Source organism: Sus scrofa, unplaced genomic scaffold, assembly GCF_000003025.6.
Source record: "Sus scrofa isolate TJ Tabasco breed Duroc unplaced genomic scaffold, Sscrofa11.1 Contig1914, whole genome shotgun sequence".
Taxonomy (NCBI): domain Eukaryota; kingdom Metazoa; phylum Chordata; class Mammalia; order Artiodactyla; family Suidae; genus Sus; species Sus scrofa.
In genome coordinates, this window is record NW_018084979.1 from 1070095 (window position 1) to 1093756 (window position 23662).

The 23662-nt window shown below is 49.6% G+C and overlaps 1 protein-coding gene across 9 annotated transcripts in view; it reads right to left on the bottom strand.

Annotated features, from left to right (window-relative positions):
• The window catches only part of MOK (MOK protein kinase), a 59323-nt gene that overhangs the window by 29741 nt on the left and 5920 nt on the right, over nt 1-23662 (bottom strand). For 4 of the 9 annotated variants that reach the window (XR_002341105.1, XR_002341104.1, XR_002341106.1 and 1 more), the window contains exon 2: nt 9786-9900. Coding sequence is in view for 4 of the 9 variants with exons in the window: in XM_003128742.4 (XP_003128790.1) it covers nt 9786-9900 (115 nt within the window). In the remaining 5 variants the exon portion in view is untranslated. Of the gene's footprint in view, nt 1-9785; nt 9901-11470; nt 11594-23662 lie in introns of those variants that run through there. The other 5 variants (XR_002341103.1, XR_002341102.1, XM_021081582.1 and 2 more) reach the window with 5 other exon arrangements.

Here is a 23662-nt window from a genome sequence, read left to right on the forward strand (position 1 = left end):
TTCAGGGGGTTAAGGATCCAGCATTGCTGTGGCTGTGGTGTAGGTTGCAGACGCAGGTCTGATTTGACCCCTAGCTTGGGAACTTCCACATACCGCAGGTGCGGCCCTAAAAATACAAAAAAAAAAAAAAAAGAGCTGTATAAAAATAACCAAGTGGGGAAGGAGACTGCGTGGCGGTACAGATTAAGTGAAAATCACAGGGCTGCTGACTGCGGCTGCCAGGTACCTAGGGTTCATTATACTACTGTTTCCTTTGTGTATACTTGAAAATTTCTATAATTACATTCTTTTCAGTAAAAGAGCTTTTAGAGTGACTCATGAATTTCTTGCCTTTGTTTGTATTTATAACCTTACAAAGGAGACTTATTTTTGTAAAAGTAATTTGAGGACCATTTAGTGACATGACTGGAGAAAGAGCAGGCGGCTGCATGACCTTCTGCGGCGGTGAAGGACACCGGCGACGATGCTGGCAAGGACACGGGCTCGGGACCGGCACGGACCAGGACCCCACGCTCGGCTCTCCCCCTCCCAGCTTGGCCCTTCAGGGTAGGGAGCCTATCTCTCTAACCAGGGTCCCCCAGTCTGAAAGAAGAACCCCTCTCCTAGGACTGCAGTGGGGATTCTGTGACAAAGGGACCTCGCCCACGAAGTAGTGGGCACAGCGCCACACTCCATGAACAGCCGCGGTAACTGTGACTGTGGTGCTCGTAGCTGCTATTCACACCTATTCAATAGTCTTCAAACTATGCTGCCGAGCAACCCGACCGTCTGTTACACGACGGGCTGATCCATTACTGTGCCAAGTGCTTTGCCTGTATGATTTAACTCTCGTGACGACCCTGGGAGGTGGCACTGCAGTTACTCCCATCGTATAAAGAAACGGAACCACAGAGAGATTAATGAGTTGTCCAAGGAACTAAGAGTGGCAGAGCTGTCAGTTCCAGCCTCGGAGCCTGTGCGGCTAACACGCTCCATGCTCCTGCCTCAGGACACAAAGCCAGAGCCTAGAAATGCCAAGACCAGGGGTTTTTATGACTCGCTCCATTTCTTTACAGCACTTCCATAGGAAGGACACGGATACAGTCCTAGCCACAAAGGAGCCTCTTAGGAACTGTGTGCTTCGGGTGGCCTGGGCGGAAGAACATTCGGAGGGCAGAGCAGTCTGTGGTGGCGCTGTGGGCCTCCCGCAAGGGATGCCCTGGTCATCCCCGGACCGAGGCTCTGGGCGCCCGAGGAAAACAAGCCTCGGGGGCTGACGCGGGTCCAAGGGACCCTCCACCCGCCTTACTTGGTGCGAGCAAAGATTATCGCCAGCGCCACCCGCTGCTGGAGCAGAGGAGTGGAAGGCCGACGAGGAGGAGCCTCAGCACCTGCACGACTCAGCAGGGTGGCTCCCTCGCTGCCCTCGCTCCTCATGCCACCCCCAGGGCCACGCAAGGTGACCCCGAGCACTGACGGAGATAACAACGAGTAGAGAAGAAATGGATTCTTAAAGGAACCTAAAATTACTCTTCAAGTGGATAAGAGTAAGCTGTTTAATGATGCTGAGAGCTACTCCAGAACTCCAAATGCTAGAAATATTATTTTCATGGTTAAAAACAAAACTAAGGGAGTTTCCGTCATGGCTCAGCAGAAAAGAATATGACTAGTATCCACGAGGATGAGGGTTCAATCCCTGGTCTCGCTCAGTGGGTCAGGGATCCAGCGTTGCTGTGAGCTGTGGTTAGGTTGCAGACTCGGCTCAGATCCCAACTTACTGCAGCTGTGGTGTAGGCTGGCGCCCTCAGCTTTGACTGGACCCCTAGCCTGGGAACCTCCATATGCTGCAAGTGCAGCCCTACAAAAAAAAAAAAAAGGCAAAAAACCAAAAAACCAAAAATAGCATAAAACATGTGGTGACATATGAGTGACACCAGAAAATCCAATAAATTATTTGCAATAATATTCCTAGGAGTGACACCAAAAGCAGTACTCTTCCTTCTCGAAACCATAACTTCCTGTCATTTCTTCCTGTAAATCAGAAATAATAGCAACACCTTTGTCAGTGGAAGGAAAGACTGCACATTCAAGACCCTATGGTAATCAGCTGTTGGTTTTCCTTTTTATTTTGAAATTATTTAACACTAACAAAAGCTGCAATGACAACACAGAAATCCCTTCCCTGATGTTAACGTCTTACATTACATTTCCCAAAACTGAAAACTAACACTGGTACAACTCTATTACCTAGTTACACTGACACTGGTACAACCCTATGACCTAGTTACACTGACACTGGTACAACTCTATGACCTAGTTACAATAGACACCGGTACAATTCTACTACCTAGTTACACCAGACACTGGCACAACTCTACTACCTAGTTACACCAGACAATGGCACAACTCTACCTCCTAGTTACACCAGACACTGGCACAACTCTACGACCTAGTTACACTGACACTAGTACAACCCTATGACCTAGTTACACTGACACTGGTACAACCCTATGACCTAGTTACAGTAGACACTGGTACAACTCTATGACCTAGTTACACTGACACTGGTACAACCCTATGACCTAGTTACAGTGACACTGGTACAACCCTATGACCTAGTTACACTGACACTGGTACAACTCTATGACCTAGTTACAGTAGACACTGGTACAACTCTATGACCTAGTTACAGTAGACACTGGCACAACTCTATGACCTAGTTACACTGACACTGGCACAACCCTATGACCTAGTTACAGTAGACACTGGTACAACCCTATGACCTAGTTACACTGACACTGGTACAACCCTATGACCTAGTTACACTGACAATGGTACAACTCTATGACCTAGTTACAGTAGACACTGGTACAACTCTATGACCTAGTTACACTGACACTGGTACAACTCTATGACCTAGTTACAGTACACACTGGTACAACTCTATGACCTAGTTACAATAGACACCGGTACAACTCTATGACCTAGTTACACTGACACTGGCACAACCCTATGACCTAGTTACACTGACACTGGTACAACTCTATTACCTAGTTACAGTAGACACTGGTACAACCCTATGACCTAGTTACAGTAGACACTGGCACAACCCTATGACCTAGTTACAGTAGACACTGGCACAACTCTATGACCTAGTTACACTGACACTGGCACAACCCTATGACCTAGTTACACTGACACTGGTACAACTCTATGACCTAGTTACACTGACACTGGTACAACTCTATGACCTAGTTACACTGACACTGGCACAACCCTATGACCTAGTTACACTGACACTGGTACAACTCTATTACCTAGTTACAGTAGACACTGGTACAACTCTATTACCTAGTTACAGTAGACACTGGTACAACTCTATGACCTAGTTACACTGACACTGGTACAACTCTATGACCTAGTTACACTGACACTGGTACAACTCTATGACCTAGTTACACTGACGCTGGTCCAACTCTACGACCTAGTTACACTGACACTGGTATAACGCTGTTACCTAGCTACACTAGACACTTTTTTTGGATTTCCCCCATCTTCCACTAATGTCCTTCCCTCCTCCAGGGTCCAGGATTCTGCACTGCATTTAAGTTCTCATGTCCCCTTGGTCACCGCCACTCTGTGACAGCTCCAGAGTCAGACAGTTTTTCAGTACCTTCCGAGTTGTGGAGTACTGGCCCGTGAGTTTGTAGAATGCCCTTCAGTTTTTGCTCTTCTGCCGTATTCTCATAATTCCACTGAGGTTATGGCTCTTTGGAAGGAATCCCACGGGTGACCCCATTTTACCAGGGGGGACATGGTATCAATACGTCTTAGTACTGATGATACTAATCACTTAGTGGAGGTGGTATCACCAGGTTTCTCACTGTAAAGTCACAATCTTTCCTTTCTAGTTTCTATTCCTTATAAGCGAGCCATCGAGCCCAGCCTGTGCTCAAAGTGAAGGAAACGAAGCCCCCCTTCTTGGAGGGAGGAACATCAAACCACTGGTGGACATCACTTACGACCGCCAGAGTCATTAATAACCATTTGGGAGGGGTCATTAGAGGCGGTGCAGAAACCCCGTCCTCGCTGAAGCTTCACCCCTTCATGCGGGCGTCACCGCCAGTTCATCCCGCCCGAAGAGAACACCACTGTGCATTCTAACGACTGTCTGTCTCCCCCATTCCTTCTACACTTACAAGTTGGAATTCTTCTCCACGGAAGAATCTCCCCCTCATCCCAACGTGCTCATCCAGTCATGTGTTCACATCAGCGCGCGCTCACGCTCGCGGTTCTGAAGGAGCAGAGGTGGGGAGGGGTGTGTACACGGGGTTAGCACGAACACGCTAGCTCTGCCTGCCAAGACCTACAGGCACTGACATTCCAGAAGCAATGAGCAGACCTGGTGCCAAAATACCTTGTTCTGGGAGTTCCCATCGTGGCACGGTGGAAACGAATCTGACTCGGAACCATGAGGTTGCAGGTTCGACCCTCGGCCTTGCTCAGTGGGTTAAGGATCTGGCATTGCCGTGAGCTATGGTGTAGGCTGGAGACACAGCTTGGATCTGGCATTGCTGTGCCTGTGGTGTAGGCCGGCAGCTGTAGCTCTGATTCCACCCCTAGCCTGGGAACCCCCATATGCCACGGGTGCAGCCCTAGAAAGCAAAAAAAAACAAACAAACAAAAAAACAAAACCGAAAAAAACCCACAAATAAACCAAAAAACAAAAAACCTTGTTCCAATAAAAGGAACCAAAGCTCCTTAGAGAAGTAGCAGATTCCAGGGGCAGGGAAAATACAAGATGAGTTTAGAGAATCTTGCAGTACCAAGAAGTAAAGAAGTGCTTAAAAAAAAAAAAAGAAGAAGAAGAAAGAAAGGAGAAAGGATGGAGGTGTCAAAAGAGCTTAGGAGCCAACGCGAACGTGCTCCCCTGGCCAGAGCCGGCTCAGCTTAGCGGGAACAATTATCAAGTAAGTAACGGCAGCCTGGGTTACAGTCTCCCCGCGATCTAAACGTGCGCATCGAGAGCAGGCAGGGACTCACGAGAGGAACCCAAAGACCAGTTCCCTCGGGTGTGGATCGCACAGGCCAGCAGACACCCAGCAGAACAAGCTCAAGACACTAGCACTGACTCAGTACAGCCAAGAGCCACACGCCACCACTAGCTCAAAGGGTGCTTCCTTTTCAGTAAAGCCAATACTACCCCAGCTTAGCTGTCAATAATCCCCCCCCACGCACACACATTACAAAAAAAAAAAAAGAGAAAGAAAGAAAAAGGGAGTTCCTGGTATGGAGCAGTGGAAATGAATCTGACTAGGAACCATGAAGTTGCAGGCTCAATCCCTGGCCAAACTCAGTGGGTTAAGGATCCAGTGTTGCTGTGAGCTGTGGTGTAGGTCACAGATGTGGCTCGGATCTGGCGTTGCTGTGACTGTGGTGCAGGCTGGCAGCTGCAGCTCCGATGAGACCCCTAGCCTGGGAACCTCCATATGCTGCAAGTGCGGCCCTAAAAAGCAAAAAAAAAAAGTAAAGTATCACTGACTCAGCAGTATTTTATTTAACATGTTACTTATTATGGGTTTTTAAGAGAAAAACATGTGTCCTTTCTTTTTTTTTTTTTTTTTTTTGTCTTTCTAGGGCTGCACCCGAGGCCTGTGGAGGTTCCCAGGCTAGGGGTGGAATCAGAGCCACAGCTGCCAGCCTACACCACAGCCACAGCAATGGGGGATCTGAGCCGCATCTGCGACCTACACCACAGCTCACAGTAACGCCGGATCCTTAACCCACTGAGTGGGGCCAAGGATCAAACCACAACCTCATGGCTCCTGGTCAGATTCGTTTCTGCTGCACCACGACAGGAACTGCTTTTTTTTTTTTAACGGCTGTACCCACAGCATATGGAAGTTCACAGGCCAGGGACTGAATCCAAGTCAAAGCTACGACCTACACCACAGCTGCAGTAACACTATCCGTGACCCATTGTGCCAGGCCAGGGATCAAACCCCCACCTCCAAAGCAACCTGAGCTGCTTCAGTCAGATTCTAAACCCACGGTGAGACAGCAGGAACTCGCCCAAACACGTGTTCTAATCAATCAGTTTTATTTATTCACTTATTTGTCTTTTTAGGGCCGCACCCAAGGCATATGGAGGTTCCCAGGCTACCGGTCGAATCGGAGCTGTAGCTGCCAGCCTACACCACAGCCACAGCCATGCCAGATCTGAGCCGTGTCCGCAACCTGCATACACTACAGCTCACAGCAACCCCAGATCCTTGACCCACTGAGCGAGTCCAGGGATCGAAACTGAGTCCTCAGGGATGCTAGTCAGATCTGTTTGTGCCGAGCCACGATGGGAACTCCTGAATCAACCACTTTTAAAGTGAAGACAAAGAACTGTTTCTGATAAATGATCCTGTGGACGGTGATAAAGGCTACCATCTACTGAATGTTTCTCAGGCGCCCACCTTGCCAGCTGCCTTGTATTCGCTGCCCTGGCTTGTCCTCAAGCACCTCACAAGGAAGCTGAGGCTCAGGTGGACGAGGCACTTTCAGGGTGTCGGGGATGCAGTGGATCCAGGACACACGTCCCCGTGGCCCCCAGGGAACTCCACACTCTTCCTAGGGACGCGGGTCACGTGAAGGTCCTTTCCCGGATGAACTGAGCATTCCACACCTCCAAGGACTGCCCCGTAAAGCATTCTGGTCTTCTCTGATGGGAACGATGCCTCCACCTCCCTGAAGGCACACCTAAGACCAGGTCTGACCTCCCCCGACAGCGGGCTCAACAGGGCGAACTCGACTGTGCACCCCTCAGACGAGGAGGGCCTGGCGTCTACAGGCTGTGCCTCCGGTCCACTTTCTGCATTTGTCTCTTCATCACAATAAGAGCTGGCAAGTCCTGTTGGTGTCTGCAAGCACGTCGGAACCCGACCCCTGACCCTGACGGTGGGAGCTGACGGGACCCCAGGACTCTGCTACGGCCCAACGGCATCACAGGCGCCGCACAAAGCCCTTTCTCCGCTGGGTTTGGGAACCTCGCTCAGAGCCCGCTGGGCAAGGCCGTCTACTCTGGAGATGGGCTAATCCGTGCACTGGGCCTCCGGTTCTCCATCGCACATAATCTAAAGGTAAAGGGAGGTAAAGAGATACAAAGGATTCCGGAGTTCCCATCGTGGCTCAGGGGTCTAAGGACCCAATGTCATCTCTGTGAGGATGTGGGTTTGCTCCCTGGCCTCGCTCAGTGGGTGAAGGATGCAGCGTTGCTGTGGGCTGTGGTGTGAGTCACAGACACGGCTCAGATCTGGTGCGGCTGTGGCTGTGGTGTAAGCCGGCAGCTACAGTTCCGATTTGACCCCTAGCCTGGGAACCGCCATATGCTGTAGGTCTGGCCATAAAAAGATTTAAAAAAAGAAAGAAAGAAAAGGAAAGGAAAGGAACAGCAGACAAAGACTTCAGAATACACAAAGGAAGAAATGAGAAACGAGTGGCAAAGCAGGAGCCCCAATAACTTCAGTGTCTTGGTCACGTGCTTCAGCCTGGTGACCTAGAGTGACAGGTGTCACGTTACTTCCCATCACTGACCACCTCTCCTCGTGGGCACTGTTGTGGTCACGGAGTGGGTATGACTGCTCTGGGGGATGTCGTCAGGATCAAATTACTGCCTTGACGTGACAGACTGGCCTACTCCTTTCTAACCTGGAAAACTCTTTTCCACACTAAGAGCTTGAAATCAAGATCTACACCCCCAAGTTCTTCAGAAGGCGCCACATTAATGTAAGGGAATTACACTCTTTTTTATTTTTCATTTGTTTTTCTTTTTAGGGCCGCACACATGGCTATGGAAGTTCCCAGGCTAGGGGTCAGGTCGGAGCCATAGCTGCCAGCCCACACCACGGCCACAGCCATGTGGGATCGGAGCTGCATCTGCAACCTACTCCACAGCTCACAGCAACACCGGATCCTTAACCCACTAAGCAAGGCCAGGGATAAAACCCACAACCTCGTGGATACCAGATTTGTTACAATTGATCCACAACAGGAACTCCATATTTTTAAATTTTTAAAAAAATGTATTGTATTGGGAGTGCCTGTTGTGATGCAGTGGAAAAGAATCTGACTAGGAACCATGAGGTTGCAGGTTCAACCCCTGGCCTCACTCAGTGGGTTAAGGATCCAGCATTGCCGTGAGCTGTGGTGTAGGTCGCAGACGTGGCTCGGATCTGGTGTTGCTGTGGTGCAGGCTGGCAGCTGAAGCTCCAATTAGACCCCTACCTGGGAATCTCCATGTGCCGCAGGAGCGGCCCTAAAAAGCAAAAAAAAAAAAAAAGTATTGAAGCACAGCTGATTTATAATGTTGTGTTTTTCAAAACTTTGCTTTAGATATTTACAGGCTTCAATTCCTTTTTTTTTTTTTTTTTTTTTTGACTGCATTAGTGGCACATGGAAGTTCCTGGGTCAGGGATGGAATCAGAGCTGCAGCTGTGACCTATGAAGGATCCTTAACCCTCTGTGCTGGGCCAGGGATTGAACCCATGTCTCTGGGCCGCTGCAGAGACAATGCCGGATCCTTATCCTGCTGTGCCACAAGTGGGAACTCCTAGGGCTTCAATTCCTTTGATATTAGAAAAAAAAAAAAAAAAAAAAAAAGGCTGAGTTTCAAGCGTCTTTATGAAAAGTTTAACAGGTGCCATGAAGTCATCATTTACGTCATTACTCTGTTAGTTTCCTAATCACATCTGGTTTTGACTCATCAGTGTGACGTATGTTAAGAATCTGTAAACTCAAGGACTTTAAGAGGCTGCTCTGTGGGAAAAGCCACAGGAGTCTTGAAGTGACGATTCTAGAACTAGACAGCACCCCCCCTTCCCCAAGAGGCAACTAATTGCTCCCAGGGAATACATTTCTCTAATCTCATCTGAAAACCCTATTTCAATATATTAACTGATTCATGTCTAATTCAATCACAAGGACCTCTAATATCTTTAAGATTTCATTTATAAAAATCCATCATCTAGGAGTTCCCGTCGCGGCTCAGTGGTTAACGAATCCGACTAGGAACCATGAGGTTGTGGGTTCGGTCCCTGGCCTTGCTCAGTGGGTTAAGGATCTGGTGTTGCCGTGAGCTATGGTGTAGGTCACAGACGTGGCTCGGATCCCACGTTGCTGTGGCTCTGGCGTGGCCTGGCGGCTACAGCTCCAATTCAACCCTTAGCCTGGGAACCTCCATATGCTGAAGGAGCAGCCCTCAAAAGGCAAAAAGACAAAACAAAACAAAAATCCAACATCTACACAACTCTTAGGAACATTCAGACTGTTTAAAGTAAGGCATACTCTGGAGTTCCCATCATGGCTCAGCAGAAACGAATCCGACTAGGAACCATGAGGTTTCGGGTTCAACCCCTGGCCTTGCTCAGTGGTTAAGGATCTGGTGTTGCCGTGAGCTGTGGTGTAGGTCACAGACACAGCTCAGATCTGGCATTGCTGTTGCTGTGGTGTAGGCCGGTGGCTACTGCTCTGATTTGATCTCTAGCTTGGGAACCTCCCTATGCTGCAGGTGCGGCTATAAAAATCTAAATAAATAAATAAAGTAAGTAAGGCATATCTTTACAATTTAAATTTTGGGCCCCATTAATCACTGATGCCATAGTAAACCTGGACATGAATAAGCTCCAGTATGAGAGAAACACAAAATTAGGCTTTAATCCTCACTGCCCAAAGAAACGCGATTGTGTCTTACGCATTATTACAGGAATGCAATTTTACCACTAATTTAAACGTGCGTCTGTGTTTAGTCTCGGGCCACCTACCTTTCAAAGTGCTGTTTCATTTGTTTACATGCATAGTAGTTTCCATCTCTCAGGTTCTGCATCTTCATAACTTCAGAAAACGTTCCCTCTCCTATTTTGCTGATTGCTTTATAGTCTATAAATAAAAACAATTATAAAGATAAGTTTTATTTATGCATATGTTTTGGACTCACTTCCAGACAGCAGACATTTGCCTGTTTCCTAAGAGTCTGTGTCCTCCTCATCTTACGAGAAGCTGGCGTTAGACATGCAGGGATAAGCAAGGTGCCAGCGTACGGCACAGAGAACTATATGGTGTCCTATGATGAACCATCATGGAAAAGAACTTTTTGTTTTTGGTCTTTTGTCTTTTTAGGGCCGCACTCATGTCATATGGAGGTTCCCAGGCTAGGGTTCGAATCCAAGCTGTGGCCGCCAGCCCACACCACAGCCACAGCAACGCCAGATCCGAGCCATGTCTGCAACTGACACTACAGCTCATGGCAACACCAGATCCTTAACCCACTGAGCGTGGCCAGGGATCAAACTGTGTCCTCATACATGCCACTGAGCCACGACAGGAACGACAGGTTCCCCGGAGGATAGAGACAGACCCCGAATGTGACTGTTGACCTGGAGACCTGTTGCGGACATGGGTTCGGCCCGGCATGAGATCTGCGCCCTTTCCGGGAATGGGGAGCACAGATTAACCACCTACAAGGATTCACTGCCCTCTGTCCTGGGACTCAACCCCCTATCCCTCCCTTGACCTTCCCTCCTCCTTCTTTGTGGTTCCTGCCACGTGTTCCCACCACGGTGCTTTAAAAGCCCAGCCCCTCCTCACAGTCAGAGCCGGCGCTATCTGAGCTCAGCCGGTCCCCCTCTGATGCCTTAATAACTCTCTCCTGCTTCACCACCTTGGCCTTGCGCATTCTTCCCTCGGCAAACCTAAGAGGAAATTCCTTGGAAAAGAACGTTTTTTAAAAAAGAATGAGTGCGGAGTTCCCGTCGTGGCTCAGTGGGTAACGAATCCAACTAGGAACCACGAGGTTGCGGGTTCGATCCCTGGCCTTGCTCCGTGGGTTAAGGATCCGGCGTTGCCATGAGCTGTGCTGTAGGTCACAGGTGCGGATCCCATCTGGTGTTGCTGTGGCATAGGCTGGCAGCTGCAGCTCAGATTGGACCCCCTAGCCTGGGAACCTCCATATGCTGCGGGTGCAGCTCAAGAAATGGCAAAAAGACCAAAAAAAAAAAAAAAAAAGAATGAGTGTGTGTATGTGTAGTATAACTGAATCACTTTGTTGTACAGCAGAAATTAATGAAACATTTTAAATCAACTATAATTCAATAAAAAAAAATTTTATGAGCAGCTGGGTTGAGTTGGCCACAAGCAACCTCTGCTCCCCCTGGGCAGCAGGGAACCACAGGAGGCGAATCCTGAGCCAGAGGAAAGGCTCAGCTCCCCTCCAAGACCTGAAAGCAGAGGCCGGTCAGGACGGCTCTCCCGGCAGTTGGAACATCCTCTGGAAATCACTGTCCATGGCCCCGCAGAAGCTGACCTACGGCAGGTCCCTGGCAGTCTTGTATTTCCTGATTTTCTGAAAGCTGACAGCGGCTTTGCGGCCGCCGCCACCATCGTCCCCGCAGAGTCCGTGGTTTGGGGAGCCTCTAAAGCACCAGGGCAAATCCCTTCCTGCTTGAAATACCTCGAGCAGTTTCTGTCTTCCTCATCGGAACTTGACACATACAGAAATTCGTCTCTTGAAGCGAAATGCTGCGGATAACAAACGCCTTCAAAGGGCAGCGAGGCGGCAGCGAGGCCGCCGCTGGGCAGCCGGGGAGGCGAGGCCGCGAGGCCGGACAGAGCCGTGTCTGCAGTAACCGCTGCCTCCGCGGGGGGCGCCACCCCCGGCCCGCGGCCCGGTCGGGGCAGGGCGGGAGTCAGGGCGCGGGGCTGCGGCTGCTTCTGCTTCTGCCGCCGAGCAAGAGACGCCCGGCAGAAGCCGGCTCGGGACGGGGCTGCTGCTCTCCCAGCAGCAATGGGCAGAAACGGCAGGAAGGAGAAAGGCTGTGCGAGCCCAAGTCTCCCTGGGGTGGAAGAGCTTCTGCCAAGACAGCAGGCCCGACAGTCAGACGAGATCGCGGGAGCCAGTCACCCCCTTCTCCTCCCCCGCCCAGGCCCTTGCTCCACCGAACCCCATAGACTGAGACGGAGAAGCAGGAGAGCAAGGCCAAAAAGCAGTGAGAGGCTTGAGGAGTGTTTGGAAAAGCACCTCGAGTGTGGAGCTGACCAGAAGCAACCAGATCAGAAACCCAGTCAACTAACTGCGCCTGGACGGAAGAGGCCAGCACCTTCAATCCCCGAACCCGGGTTAACACAGAGCAGGCTTTTGAACCGAGCTGCTCCAGAGGGGCCTCGTCTTCAACACCTCCTATACACAGAGCAGGTGTCTACCTTGTGCAAATTCTTTCAAATTTCATTTCTAAAAAACATCCCCCCCCAAAGTAAATTATGCCTGGATGGGAATGCATTGGGTTTTAAAGCAAATCTATCATTTCAACTGGAAATACTTCAGTATTTTTCGCTAACAGATAAGGACTTTAAAAACATTCCCATCCACTTCTGCCAGAAGGATAAACTGGAATAGTTATTTTAGAGGCAATTTGCCAATATCTATTAAATATTTAAGATGTCCACATTCCTTAACCCAGCAATTCCAATTCTACAACTTACCCTGCGAAAAATACTTGCTCAACTATACATGATATGAGATGTTAGCGCAACATTATGTAACAGGAAAAAACCAACGGCCCCAAACAGAAAAGTGGATAAATTAAATATGATATTTCTATATAATGGAATATACCAAATACATTGAAAAGAATGACACAGATAGAGGGATTCTTAAAAATAACATCCTCAAAGATCCGCCCCCACACACACACACACAATTCGTGGCTCGCTCCGAGTATCTCGCTGTCTAAGTCAGATCTATCCCATAATAAATGTGTAGTTTATTTAAAACAACAAGAGAAAATGAAGACTCTAGGGGAAAAAAGTAGTGGGGGTAAAATGACAAATGCTGATCACTGTTGAAGCTAGGTGACCGATCTACCATGGGTGTCCATTCTACTCCCCACTTCTGATATGCTTTCAATTTTCCATGATAAAAAGTTAAAAGAAAGAGCAGGCCCCAAACCTCCTCCAGGCGACCCTCCGTGACGAGCCAGAAAACAAATGACCCCCGGAGACCTGGAAGCCGTGAGAGAAAGACGGTGGAAAAGCCACCAGGAAAAACTGGCAACCAGGAACACCCACACAGGACACTGACACCAACAAGAAAAGTGCCTTTCTTGGAGTTCCCGCTGTGGCGCGATGGGATTGGCGGCATCTTAGAAGCACTGGGATACAGGTTCGACCCCTGGCCGGGCACAGTGGATAAGGATCCGGTGTTGCCACAGCTGCGGCTTAGGTTGTGACTGCGCTTCAGATCTGACTCCTGGCCAGGGACTCCAAATGTTTCAGGGCAGCCAAAAAAGAAAAGAAAAAAATGCCTTTCCTACGTAAAGCCCCTGAGACTGGGGGTGGGGGGGTTCATCCATTACAGCTCCTAGTAAGCATTATCCTAGTACACCTGATACATAAATAGCGTCATTTATAGAACAGACTTTTGAGAATTTGTATTTGTAAGATACCATATTAAAAAATCAGCTCTTAATAAACATTCAGTGACTTTAGCTACAAAAATTCAAGCTACACAAAAATTTTTCTGAACTAATATCTGTATTTGCCTAAAATTTTTATCCCACTTGTAAGCTGTCACAGCCTGCCACCATTTCATGGTGCTGGCAGAAGACGTGGACTCCTGGGTCAGAGACAAAGGACTTCATTTCTCACAGTCCCGCCAAGCATAAGAGCATCGGCAGATCGGCACTGGCTCCCGCTGCCCTGAAGTCCCGTGGGGGTGACTGGATGGGCCCATATGACACCTGCACACACAACAGATTGCTTTAGGGCCAACGGCCCAGCACTTTCTGAACAAGCAGCAAACAAGATGACTCGGCCTTGCCATCTGGCACTCTCCACAAAAACACGTTGGGAAGCCCAGGGCCAATGGTTCATTACAGAGTTAGTACACACCTTCCCAGTTTTACTAATACAGGGTGCTTGGTATGGTATTATTCTTACTTATAAAAGCTAATATATAGATAACACTGACTTTAATGCTACTTTTCATTCTAAAAATAACCATCAATTTCAGTGTGTATTTTCAAGAATCTTAACTCCAGGCCATGCAAAATGAGAAAATTCTATTTGTAATTATATATTTGTAAAAACTGGAAAAAATACTTTTCCCTCAAAACAGCACCTAACCATGTTAGACCATTCAAAATACCACACACCCACCAGACGAGCAACGGCCACGGGCGGGAGTAAGACCTCTGACTGCTGTGCACACAGCAGATGCTGAAAAACTCCCGAAGAGAATGATCCAAGAACAGAACTGTTCAAGCTTCTCGCAAAAAAACTTATTTTCCAAAGATGATTTCTAGGGAGGAAAAGGCACTGAGGACATGGGGAGGCGGGTGGTCCCCAAAGGACACGTCCTTGTCCCGAGCCCCAGAACCTGCGAGTGTGAAGCACGGTGTCTGCAGATAATAAGGAAAGGATCTTGAAACGGGCACAGCGGGATGACCTGGGTGGGTCCCAAATCCAGCGACAAGGGTCCTTGTAAGCGACACACTGAGAGCGGGAGGGTGGTTCCAGGGGCTGGAGGAGGGGAGATGGGGCCTGTGACTGAACGGGCACAGAGTGTCAGCCACGCAAGACTAAAAGCTTCCAGAGCTTTGCTGGACAGCAATGCGCGGACAGTGAAAACTACCACCCACGTAAAAACGTAGTAAGAGGGCAGGTCTCAGGTTATGTGATTTTTTTTCCACAATGAGAAGGAAACACACAGACAGGGAAGAGGAGGCCACGTGGGGACAGAGGCAGGGACCAGAGCGATGCGGCCACAGGCCACGGCGCGCAGGCCGCCCCAGAGGCGGGAGGAGGCAGGAAGGTGCGGCCCGGAGCCTGGGGAGGGTCGCGGCCCTGCGGCTGCGGAGTCCAGACTTCCGGCCCCAGGACCCCGAGAGGACGAACTTCTGTTGTATCAGCCTCCGAATGCGTGACAAACCGTTGCAGCAGCCCGAGGGATTTAACAGCGAATGCACCTGGTATCTTTCATAATCCAGGGAAAACACCAATTCTTCTCATCACAGGAAAAACTCATCCTAAGCATCACAATGTAAGAAGTCTCTGGAAAGGCTGATTTGACCAAGTAAAAATGTGAGCCTCTAGCACCTCAAGAAACACCCTAAAAATGGTAAATAACGATGAGAAAGCCATGCAAAGGACCATCACGTGGCAGATAAAGAGGGACAGGGCTGGATTTGCCTCCTGACGGGAGCACCCTGTCCGGATGTTTTACTAGATGAAAAGGACACATTAAAGGACAGTGTGTCCACTACGGTGACAGTCCTTTTTTACAAAGCGTTTATACACCGTGTCGGGCCGAATAACACCCCCACCCCACCCCCGCAACGTCCGTGTTCTAATCCTGGAAGCTGTGAGTGTCAGGCTGCCTGGCCAGACAGAATCAACGGCCAAGGTTGTTCAAGGGCCGACCTCGTTGCTGAACGGAGACGAGACGGCCTTGCAGCCAGGCACCGGGCGCTGAGCAGCGGCAGCGCCAGGCAGAGGAGGGGGCAGCCATCAGGGTACAGGGGCTTCGAGGAGCTGGACAAGCCCAGGGAGCAGAGTCTCCCCAACACCTGGCAGCAACCTAGTCCAGGGAGGTCATTTACGATGCGCTGTTTTAAGCCACTGGGTTTGCGACAATTTGTTACAACAGCAGTAAAAAAACGAATATACACTCTCACACGTGTGTGCTCATTTATGTACAGAAGGAACTACAAGGAACACAAGGACGTGCCACAGTGGGTACCTGGGGGGGCACCTGGGGGGGCGGGAGGCAGGGGGCTGGGAGCAGGAGTAGAAGGGAGATTCCCTCTTCACTGTATGTCATCTGTGCTTTTTACTGTCACACTCTGTATATGCATTAATCTGTTAAGTAATTAAAGACAATTTAAGGGGAAGAGATATTGTCTTTGTGATTCCTTTAAGGAAAATGGATTTTGAAATTAAAAGCTAAGTGTATTTATTTTCATACAATATTCATCTCAAAGAAACTGGCAATCCATGAAATAAAAATAGTTTACAAGAAAACTAAAAATAACAAAAACATAAGACATCCTATGATAAACCACAATGGAAAAGAATTTTTTTTTTGTCTTTTAGGGCCGCACCTGCAGCATATGGAGGTTCCCAGGCTAGGGGTCCACCCGGAGCTGTAGCCTCCAGCCTACGCCACAGCCACAGCAATGAGGGATCCGAGCCGCGTCTGCGACCTACACCACAGCCATGGCAACGCCAGATCTTTAACCCACTGAGCGAGGCCAGGGATTGAACCCGCTCCTCATGGTTCCTAGTCGGATTCGTTAACCACTGAGCTACAACAGGAACTCCAAAAAGAATATTTTAAAAAATGTATATATATTATAACGGAGTCACTTTGCTGTGCAGCAGAAATTAACACAACTGGAGTTCCCATCATGGCTCAGTGGTTAACGAATTCGACTAGGAACCATGAGGTTGTGGGTTCGGTCCCCGGCCTTGCTCAGTGGGTTAACGATTCGGCGTTGCTGTGAGCTGTGGTGCAGGTCGCAGACGCGGCTCGGATCCCACGTTGCTGTGGCTCTGGCATAGGCCAGAGCAGCTACAGCTCTGATTCAACCCCTAGCCTGGGAACCTTCATATGCCGCGGGAGCGGCCCTGGAAGGCAAAAAGACAAAAAAAAAAAAAGAAGGAAAGAAAGAAATTAACTCAACTTTGTAAATCAACTATACTTCAATAAAGAAGAAAGAAAACATAAGACAGCACTTCATACCCACTAGAAGGGCTAGATGCAAAAAGAGAATAACCCGTGTTGGTGAGGATGTGGGTAAGTGAGAACTCTGGTGCATCCTTGGTGGAAATGCAAAGTGGTGCACCTGCGATGGGAAATAGTTCAGCAATTCTTCCGGATATTAAACAGAGTGATTAACATGTGATCCAGAATTCCACTGCTGCATATATACTCAAGAAAAATGAAAATCTATGTCCAAATATTAACCCGCACACGAATGTTCCTGGAAGCACTGCTCGTAGGAGTCAAAGGTGGAAACAACACAAATGTCCATCAGTTGATGGACAAACAAAACATGGTCTGTCCGGCCAATGGAGTATTACTCAGCCACAGGCACATGCAACAACACGGAAACATGCCGACAAGTAGAAGAAGCCAAGGACAAAAGGCCCTGTACATGAAATGCCCAGAATAGGCAAATCCACAGACACAGAGAGTAGATGAGGGCTTGCCAGGAGTTGGGGGGGCGGTAATGGGGACCTGGGGCAGTGGTGCCAACTGCCACGGAGACGATGGAAGTGATGGAAGTGTTTTAACAGGTTAGGATGACGGGCGCACCGCTCAGCTAAAAAAAAAACAGGCACTGGACTTTATAGCATGTAAATTATATCACAATAAAGCTATTAAAACAGACAAATCTGTGGTGTCAGGGTCAGAACAGTGGTTACCCTTGGGAGGCGACGTGACTAGAAGGGGCCCAAGGGGACTTGCAGGATACAGGGAATGCTGTTTCTTGATCTTGGAGCAGGTTATGTGCACATGTTCCCTTCCTGAAAATTCGCCCACTTGTACTTATAATGCGTGCAGTTTTCTGGATGGATGTCATACTCCAACATTTTAAAATTGCAAGAAAAAAAGGGAGGCCCAGTTAGGAACGAGCAGAAGAGTATATTCAGGGAAAGACACAAAGAAAACAGCGATCAGATGAAGGGCAGCATCCGCACCTCCACCAACTCCGCTGCTGGATCCTTGACCACAGTTCCGGCTCCCCGGGGGCCCAGCCTTCCTGCTCTAGAGTTTTCCTGTTCTCAAGCTCACCCTTAACTGACTGTCACCACACATCGCCATCACGGGAAGCGCAGCGGAAGCGGGCTGAAACAATCTCCCGAATGAGGACAAAGCGTGGGGGCCGCGTACACTCCTCCACTGACCCCCTAGCAGGAGGACAAGACGACTTTGGTGTCGGCAGCTCCGGGGAGCCTCTTCTGGTCCCTGAAGCAGGTCTCCATCCCATTTCCCGGATGGTGGCTCTGTCCCAAATGAAGACCCCATGGGAAGGACTGCCAGCCCCAAACTAGTATGACCGGGTCCTGGCAACTCACAAGAGCTGCAGATAAAATACATCACACCAGGACAAGGAAACACAAAGAAACAACAGCAGAAGCAAAGAACGCTGCGGGCAATGGACATTATTTTAGCATTAAACCCGTCCATTCATGCGTAAGGAAACCCATATTCCAAAGCGCCGCCTTCAGCAAACACGGTGACGGAAGCCTGGCCTCGTGATGCCTGCAGGTCGGCAGCAGGGAAGCCTACCCGAGGGGGGCGGAAGCTCTGGCATTTTCCAAACTGAGTTCCACAAAACACCAGCAGCCCCAACACTAATGGGCATTCCACAGAAGGGGCTCCGTGAGCAAATCAACTGAGGAGACGCGGGGGGCGGTGAAGGGCAGGATGTCTGACCCGGGATCGCTCAGCGCCTGCCCCTGAAGCTGCAGGTGTCCCCAGGGCCCCGGGGCCCCGCAGGAGGCTGTGCTGTGCGCAACCAGACCACCCCTCCCGCGGCTGCCCCAGGCCCCCACCTGAAGACCTTCAACTGAGCGACTGAATCCCTCTTAACCAGGGCTCCCGAATAAAAACGACCTGACCTCGCTGCCAGCAAGGCAGGATCTCAAGCGACGCTGCCAGTTTACAGCTCTCCCCCACCCCCACCTCCAAGAGACGCTGGCTTGAGCAAGCGGGGACCGGCCCCCGCGGAGTCCTCACCGTGGAAGAGCTGGACCCCTTCTGACAAAAGCCAGAAGCTATAACCTGCTTGACACCCAGGGCTTAAACTAAACCCCCGAGCCTCTCTAAAGCCGGTAACCTGCCCCCAAAGGCCTGGAACCAGCCAAGGAAGATTGCTCGGTGTCTCCCAGAGAAGCTTCTTCAAAACAAACTGACCCAGGGAATTCCCATCAGGGCTCAGCCGAAACGACTCTGACCATCACCCACGAGGACGCAGGCTCGATCCCCGAGCTTGCTCGGTGGGTTAAGGATCCAGCATGGCTGTGGCTGTGGTGTAGGCCAGAAGCTACAGCTCTGATATGACACTTTGACAGTAGCCTGGTAACCTCCATACGCCAGGGGTGTGGCCCTAAAAGGACAAAAAAACAAACGAACAAACAAAAAACGGACCCACATACAGGCCCTGGGACTCACTACTTATTTGCCCAGTTTGGAACTTAATAAAACATCCTTGCCGAGTTTCTTGAGGAGCCTCCAAACTTGACACTTGACGGGCAAATTTAACCGGCCTGACCTTTCTGAGAAACGCATCCCTCTGCCCTCGGGAAGCCTGTCCTGACCCAGCCAAGCGCACGCGTCCTGACAAAGCACCACCTTGGCTTTCCTTCTGGACGGACCCGACCGGAACACCCAGCACTTCCTCGGAAAGGGGACACCGCCCATCGTCGTGCAGAGGCGCGTTCCCACGGCTGCCTCCTGACAAAGGCCTGCTCCGAGGCCGGCCCTTGGCCGCCTCGGGGAACCCGGATCCTGGGACAGGCCGCCTCCCTCTGGGTAGAGCAGTCCCTGCGCCTGAACAGCTGCGGCAGGCAGTGGGGGTTAGGCGGCCGCTGCCTCCTTCTGGAGCCGGAGGGTTCGCCATGCTCCGGGCAGGGGTGCCTTCCGCATCAGTTCCCCATAAGACTCCTGGGCACCGGGAGCTTCCCTTAGAGAAAACATCTCACACGTGCTGTGACAGTTCGTTGCTAGAAGAACGAAGTGTGTCCCGTGTGGCTCCCCAGGGAGTGTGTACCCCATTTCCTCTAGACTTTGCTCTGAGCCCTTTTTCCTTTGCTGACTTTTCCCTGAATCCTCTCACTGCAGTAAATTGCAGCCATGAGTCAGAACACATCCTGAGTCCTGTGAGTCCTCCTAGCAAATCACGGAACCAGGGGTGGTGGTCCTGGGACCCGCCCCCCCCAATGCAATTGATGCTGTACTTCAGCCTCAAGGAGCCAAACAGCTCCGGCAGTACGACTGCATCACTGTGGACGCCAATAAAGGCACCAGCTATGCACCAAGCCCTGCGCCATGCACTGCAAAGATCAATAAACCCCGTGGCCCAGGAGACGGCTGTGGTGACTTGTTTCCTCCACGGCTCTCACCGAGACAGCAGGTCTGGGTATAAAACAAGGATGAAGGCAGGGGCGAGAGAGAGAAACACCCCCAGGAAAACACACTGAGGAGAAGTATCTTCCTATTGTCTCCAACAGGACCTGGCATGTTTTCGCAGGCCTTTAATGTTAAGTAAGAAAGCTGAAGATGAACACAAAGCTGGGAAGGGCACAGAGAAAAAAATCCCGCCCCACATTAGTGCGAAGAGAAGGCATCAACAAGCAACAAAACAAGCCCAGGGAGCGCCCGTCTGGGGTGCAGCGGGAAATGAATCCAACTAACATCCGCGAGGACTCGGTTCGACCCCTCACCTTGGGTAGGAGATCTGGCACTGCCATGAGCTGTGGTGTAGGTCGCAGACACGGCTCAGACCCTGAGTTGCTGTGGCTGTGGTGTAGGCCAGCAGCTGGAGCTCCAATTCGACCTCCAGCCTGGGAACTTCCATGTGCCGAGGGTGCAGCCCTAAAAAAAAAAAAAAGAAACAAACAAAAAACAAGCCCAAGCAGTTCCGTCCAAGGTGCAGCAGAAATGAATCCAACTAAAATCCATGAGGACGAGGGTTCGATCCCTGACCTCACTCAAGTGGGTCGGGGATCTGGCATTGCCATGAGTTGTGGTGTAGGTCGAAGACGTGACTCAGATCTGGCATGGCTGTGGCTGTGGTGTAGGCTGGCAGCTGAAGCTCCAATTCGACCTCTAGCCTGGGAACCTCCATACGCTGTGGGTGCGGCCCTAAAAAAGAAAAAAACAAACAAGCCAAGGGAGTTCCCTGGTGGTCTAGTGGTTAGGGCTAGGTGCTTTCACTGCTGTGGCCGGGGTTCTACCCTGGTCTTGAGATCCCACACCAAGCTGCCGCATGTTGCAGCAACTGACTGAAGGACAAAGAAAAGTTCAAATAACACAGCTATGTGAAAAGGGCAGACAGAACAAGAAGGATAAGCAAGTCCATTCACAGTAATTAAGATTCTATTCACTTTTACCAAACCAAGACTTGTTTTAAGTGACATTTAAGCCTTATTTAAAGTGTGAAAGCTGCATTCAAGTTCACTTCCTGTGAAATTCAAAACTTGTTGCACTCGATTCCAAACATTTGTATTCAAGCACTGTTTCTAAAGAGTTTAATCAAGGTGGGTGACAAGCATCAGAACTATGGGGCTTCAGCAGTGGAAGATGAAGAGAAATGGGAGGTTAATTGCTGAGTACACCTCTCAACTAGACTCTAAATGGAAGAAGATTTGTTTCTAATTTCCACTCTCTTCGAGAGATTAAGTCATTCAAACCAAATTACTAAGTCAGGAACCTTCAATAAAGAAGGTTAATTACTTGGTGTAGTGAGGAAAATTGTGACTTGAATTACACATCATCATGAAAACATGAAAGGACGTAAAATTACCCATAAACTCATAAAAATGATCATTTCATACCGATATAAATACTGCGTTACTACGCTGTGCGTCAATTACACTTAAAAAAGGAGTTCCCACTGTAGCTCAGCAGGTTACGAACCCCACTAGTAACCATGAGGATGCAGGTTAAATCCCTGGCCCTGCTCAGTGGGTTAGGGTTCCGGCTGCAGACGCGACTCAGATCCCACGTCGCTGTGGCTGCGTTGGAGGCCAGCAGCTGCAGCTCCAATTTGACTCCTAGCCTGGGAACTTTCATATGCTGCAGGTTTGACTCTAAAAAAAAAAAAAGTTATACTTTAAAAAAACTCATAATATTTTAAAATTTAAATTGCACCCTTTAGCCCAGTAAGTCGATGGCTAGGAATGTATGCCACTGAGAAACATGAAGAATTACTCAAAGATCTATGCTCAAAACATTTTTGGAGCTCCCGCTGTGGCACAATGGGTTAAAAACCCAAATGCAGGAGTTCCCGTCATGGCGCAGTGGTTAACGAATCCGACTAGGAACCATGAGGTCGAGGGTTCGGTCCCTGCCCTTGCTCAGTGGGTTAAGGATCCAGCGTTGCCGTGAGCTGTGGTGTAGGTTGCAGACGCGGCTCGGATCCGGCGTTGCTGTGGCTCTGGCGTAGGCTGGTGGCTACAGCTCTGATTCAACCCCTAGCCTGGGAATCTCCATATGCCGCCGGAGCGGCCCAAGAAATAGCAACAACAACAACAACAAAAAAGACAAAAGACAAAAAACCCAAATGCAGCAGCTTGGGTAGCTGAGGAAGAGGCATCCGTCCCACACCCAGCCCGGCGAAGTGGGTTAAAGGATCCGGCATTGCCCCAGCTACAGCTGGGATTCAATTCCCAGCCCAGGAACTTCCATATGCCGCATTAAAAAAAAAAAATCTCATTGGAGCATCATCCTAACAAGTTACAGACAACATATTTAATATAATCACATCCAGTTTCAGAACAAATACATATTCACACACACACACACACACACACACACACACACACACACACACACGATATGCACAGGAAATGTGTGCAAGCACCTCTAAGAAAATGTTATCCAGGACTGATTCTGCCAAGTAAGTAAGGGTCCTGAGACTAATGTGAGACTAACTTAGAACCTTTCACTGTCTGAACTTATCACAAAGCCAGTCTCACTTTTACTTACTTTTGTTTTCTTTAAAAAGAAAAAGTTGGAGTTCCCATTGCGGCTCAGCGGGCGAAGAAGCCCACATCATGTCCATGAGGGTGCAGGTTCAATCCCTGGCCTCCAGCCACTCAGCGTGTTGAGGATCTGGCATTGCCACAAGCTGTGGTGTCGGTCGCAGATGTGGCTCGAATCCTGCGTTGCTGTGGCTGTAGCATGGGCCTCAGGTGCAGCTCCAATTTGACCCCTAGCCTAGGAACTTCATATGCTGCAGGTGTGGCTTTAAAAAGAAAAGGAAAGTTGCTAGTTGATGCATCTATTTATAGAAACAAAGGTGATAAGCACGCTTGGAAGGAAAGGATGGAATAAGATTTTTAAGGTATCTTGCAACTTTTTCTTTCTTTTTCTTTTTCTTTTTTTTTTTTTGCTTTTTTTTGGGCCACACCTGCAGCATATGGAAGTTCCAGGCAAGGAGTTGAATCAGAGCTACAGCTGCTGGCCCACACCACAGCCACAGCAACACGGAATCCAAGCCACACCTGTGACCTGCACCACAGCTCACAGCAATGCTAGCTCCTTGGCCCACTAGGCAAGGCCAGGGATTGAACCCATGTCCTCATGGATACTAGTTGGATTCATTTCCACTGCACCACAATGGGGACTCCAAGTATCTTGCAATTCTGACTCTATAAAAATAATGCCATTTAGGGAGTTCCCACCATGGTGCAGCAGAAATGAATCTGACCAGGAACCATGAGATTTCGAGTTCGATCCCTGGCCTCTCTCATAGGGTTAAGGATCCAGCGTTGCTGTGAGCTGTGGTGCAGGTTGCAGACGTGGCTCAGATCTGGCGTTGCTGTGGCTATGATGTAGGCCAGCAGCTACAGCTCTGATTCAACCCCTAGCCTGGGAACCTCCATATGCCGCAGGTGTGGCCCTAAAAAGACAAAA